The sequence below is a fragment of the Otolemur garnettii genome, unplaced genomic scaffold (assembly GCF_000181295.1).
Source record: "Otolemur garnettii isolate 467f Iridium unplaced genomic scaffold, OtoGar3 scaffold00081, whole genome shotgun sequence".
Taxonomy (NCBI): domain Eukaryota; kingdom Metazoa; phylum Chordata; class Mammalia; order Primates; family Galagidae; genus Otolemur; species Otolemur garnettii.
Window position 1 is genome coordinate 3359674 of NW_003852476.1, and position 3070 is coordinate 3362743.

General features: G+C 36.8%; 1 protein-coding gene across 1 annotated transcript in view; it reads left to right on the forward strand.

The window, feature by feature from the left end:
- The window catches only part of KIAA0586 (KIAA0586 ortholog), a 156307-nt gene that overhangs the window by 142187 nt on the left and 11050 nt on the right, over positions 1–3070 (forward strand). The window contains exon 29 of the mRNA XM_023515871.1: positions 2924–2989. Within this exon, the coding sequence (XP_023371639.1) occupies positions 2924–2989 (66 nt within the window). The remainder of the gene's footprint in view (positions 1–2923; positions 2990–3070) is intronic.

Here is a 3070-nt window from a genome sequence, read left to right on the forward strand (position 1 = left end):
AGTCTCACTCTTGTTCAGGCTGGTCTCGAACTTGTGAGCTCAAGCAATCCATCTGTCTTGGCCTCCCAGAGTGCTAGAACTACAGGCATGAGCCACCACGCCCAGCCAGATTTTGTTTTAAATTCTGGACATAACCCATTTAAAAATTTATGTTTTGGGTTGGGAGTGGTGGCTCCCACCTGTAATCCTAGCACTCTGGGGAGGCCGAGGCGGGTGGATTGCCTGAACTCACAGGTTCAAGACCAGCTTGAGCCAGAGCAAGACTTCATCTCTAACAATAGCTGGGCATTGTGGCAGGCACCATATTCCCAGCTACTTGGGAGGTTGAGGCAAAAGAATCACTTCAGCCCAAGAGTTTGAGGCTTCTGTGAGCTGTGATGCTACAGCACTCTACCAAGGGTGGCAACGTGAGACTCTGTCTCAAAAAATAATTGGTTTGTTACATGGGTTTAAAAATTCATATTTTGGAGGACCTTCATCTTTGTAGCCTTGTTTTACAGTTAACAGCCCTGTAGCACTATACAGCTTTCTTAAATAATTTGTAAAGAATTTATTTAAAGTAATATTATGAAGATTTATAGATTAAAGTGTTGCTATACCAGTGATTATTACTGAAGATAGCGTTAAAGAGCAGAAATAAACTTTCAAGCCAAAAGTAAATGTTTTTTAAATGTAAGAGTATAGTCATTATACAGCCCCAATTTCTATCCTTTTAGATACAGTATTTGAAAAGCTTGTGCACTAACTATAACACTATAACTAACTATGGCTTACTTTCAATTGGCACCATATAACCACAAGATTTTGAATGATTATTTAAAATGAAAAGCTGACATACTGAGATAAGGGGAGTGTTTGGAAGAAGCACGGAGCACACAGGCAGTTCAGTCCCAGCATGGGCCTGCATTTAAAGCTTGTTCAGTAGTGCTTGTGTGTTCCCAGCCTAGGACTCTATTTCCAAAGCTAAGATCACTTAGTCTTTATTCTTTATTTCACTAACATTTCCTTTTTATGGTAAAGGTAAAAAGACAAATTATATTCATAGATAATTTATGACACAGTTTCTAGTCAGTATCAACCACTCAAAATTTCCATAGAAATTTATAAATCAAATAATTAGAAAATTTATCTTATCATCCTTTGACTTAAATACTAGTAAGTATTATGTTTTTCAGTTTTGAGCCAGTATGATGAGGAGATGTAAGACTCTACAATCTTGACAAGCAGTTTTAAGGTCGTGTTGACCTGGTTGTAGGTTGTGTTTGCAACTTTGATCCTTACCTTCCCAATAACCCCATTCAGCAACTGAGAATTATGAAGCTCCTAGTCGAATAAGTTACAAATAGTCAACTCTGTACTGAGAAAGTGGCTTTTTTTTAATTGTTAGAAAACATCTTTTGTAGAAATCAAGATTCTCCCTGAGTTGGTTGAGGCGAGTTTTAGTTTATAATAATGACAAAACAATATGTAATCATTACCATGTACATACGCTGCCAATATGTGACAAACTCTGCTAAGATCCTTTATCAACCCAATTATGTAGGTAGTATTCTCATTACTTGCTGCAAACAAATGGTTCTTTAGTGCAGAAGTCCTGGGAGGTGGTACTCATGTCTTTGTTTTCACGTTTGTGCTGGATGCTCTGTGCCTGATCTGAAAGGCAGCTCTAGTAAGCTGGAGACCAAGCACTATGACTTCTTCTCTCACTCTTGGAAACTTAGGGTAGAAGTGAACAGAGATAGCATTCACTAGTTAAGGTCATAGTAAGCACTTTTAATGCATTTAAAGATTTTTTTTTAAACTATATCAAAATTGGATATTTACTGTTGGTCTATTTGTGGATTTCAGATATACAAATAATTGTGTACAATGTCATGTTTATAAAACTATATTTTCCTCTAAAATTAATATTTTTAGCTTTAATTTTTCTTCATTGCATCCATTAATTTCTTAAGTTTTCTACAGTTTAACTATAATAATTTAACATGGACGTCTCCAGAGAGAATGTATTGTTTGGTGTAATGAAATGTGTAGTGCTTTACACTCTTGGTCATTTAAATGTCTTATCTCCTTGTGAAATCCATCTGAAATTTTTGTGAAATAAAGCAGCTTGAGAAATGACTGATTTTAATCTTGGAGAAAATTAGAAAAAGACACAGATTATACTGTATTGTGAATTTTTCATATCACCCCACCCCAAGAATTTGTTTGGAATAACATTTACTGAGGGTTATGGATTGACTGTGTTTCAGAGCACAGATCTACAGCATCAGCACAGCCCCACGCCCTCGAATCCCAGGAGTCTTGTTGGCTTGAGATCTTTGTCTGCTACAGATTCCTCTCTTCCGTTATTTAACTTTTCTCTACTTACTAATTCTCTGGCCATAAAAATAATTTTCCCACAACCTGTTTTCCTATTAAAATCTGCTTTGGTTTAACAGGGTGTTGCCTTTTTGTGCTCCCTGCAGCCGCATTGGCTGTTCCCACAGGTTGTGTTGGGCAGCAGGCCTCAGGCTGGCCTGGGGACCAGGGAGACTGTGCTCTGCTTTTTGTAACGATTAAATTCTTAGGTAAGAGAATCTGTGGAAACTTTTAACCTTAGCAGAAATGACCCATGCGTTTTTGCTATTCAATACAAATTGCAAATTCTCTCATGATTCTTTGCTTCCCCCTTTCTCTCATCTCTGATACATAAAGATAATCATCCACTAAGTAAAGTATTTTTCTATTGACGGTCATTAAAATTCTGCTGTTTAACTTCCTTCTTTACTTTAAGGACACTTGGTCAGGCTTCGGTTTATCTGGTTTTATGAGAGTAACTGTGGAGTATATTTGGTTTGTGTGATTTTTAGTGACTAGAAATGAATTATGAGTATATCTGTGCTTAACTGATTTTCTTCTGAAAAATTTTGTTTTGACATAGCTTCGCCAAGTGGTATGGATCGGACACAAATAGAGCCCAATCTGTACCTCACATCTGCATTTACAGGTACGATTTTTAGTTTAAAAGTTTTTAACTTGGAGCTATTCAGATTTTTTCATTTGATTTCTTTCTTTCGGCTCGGCGCCT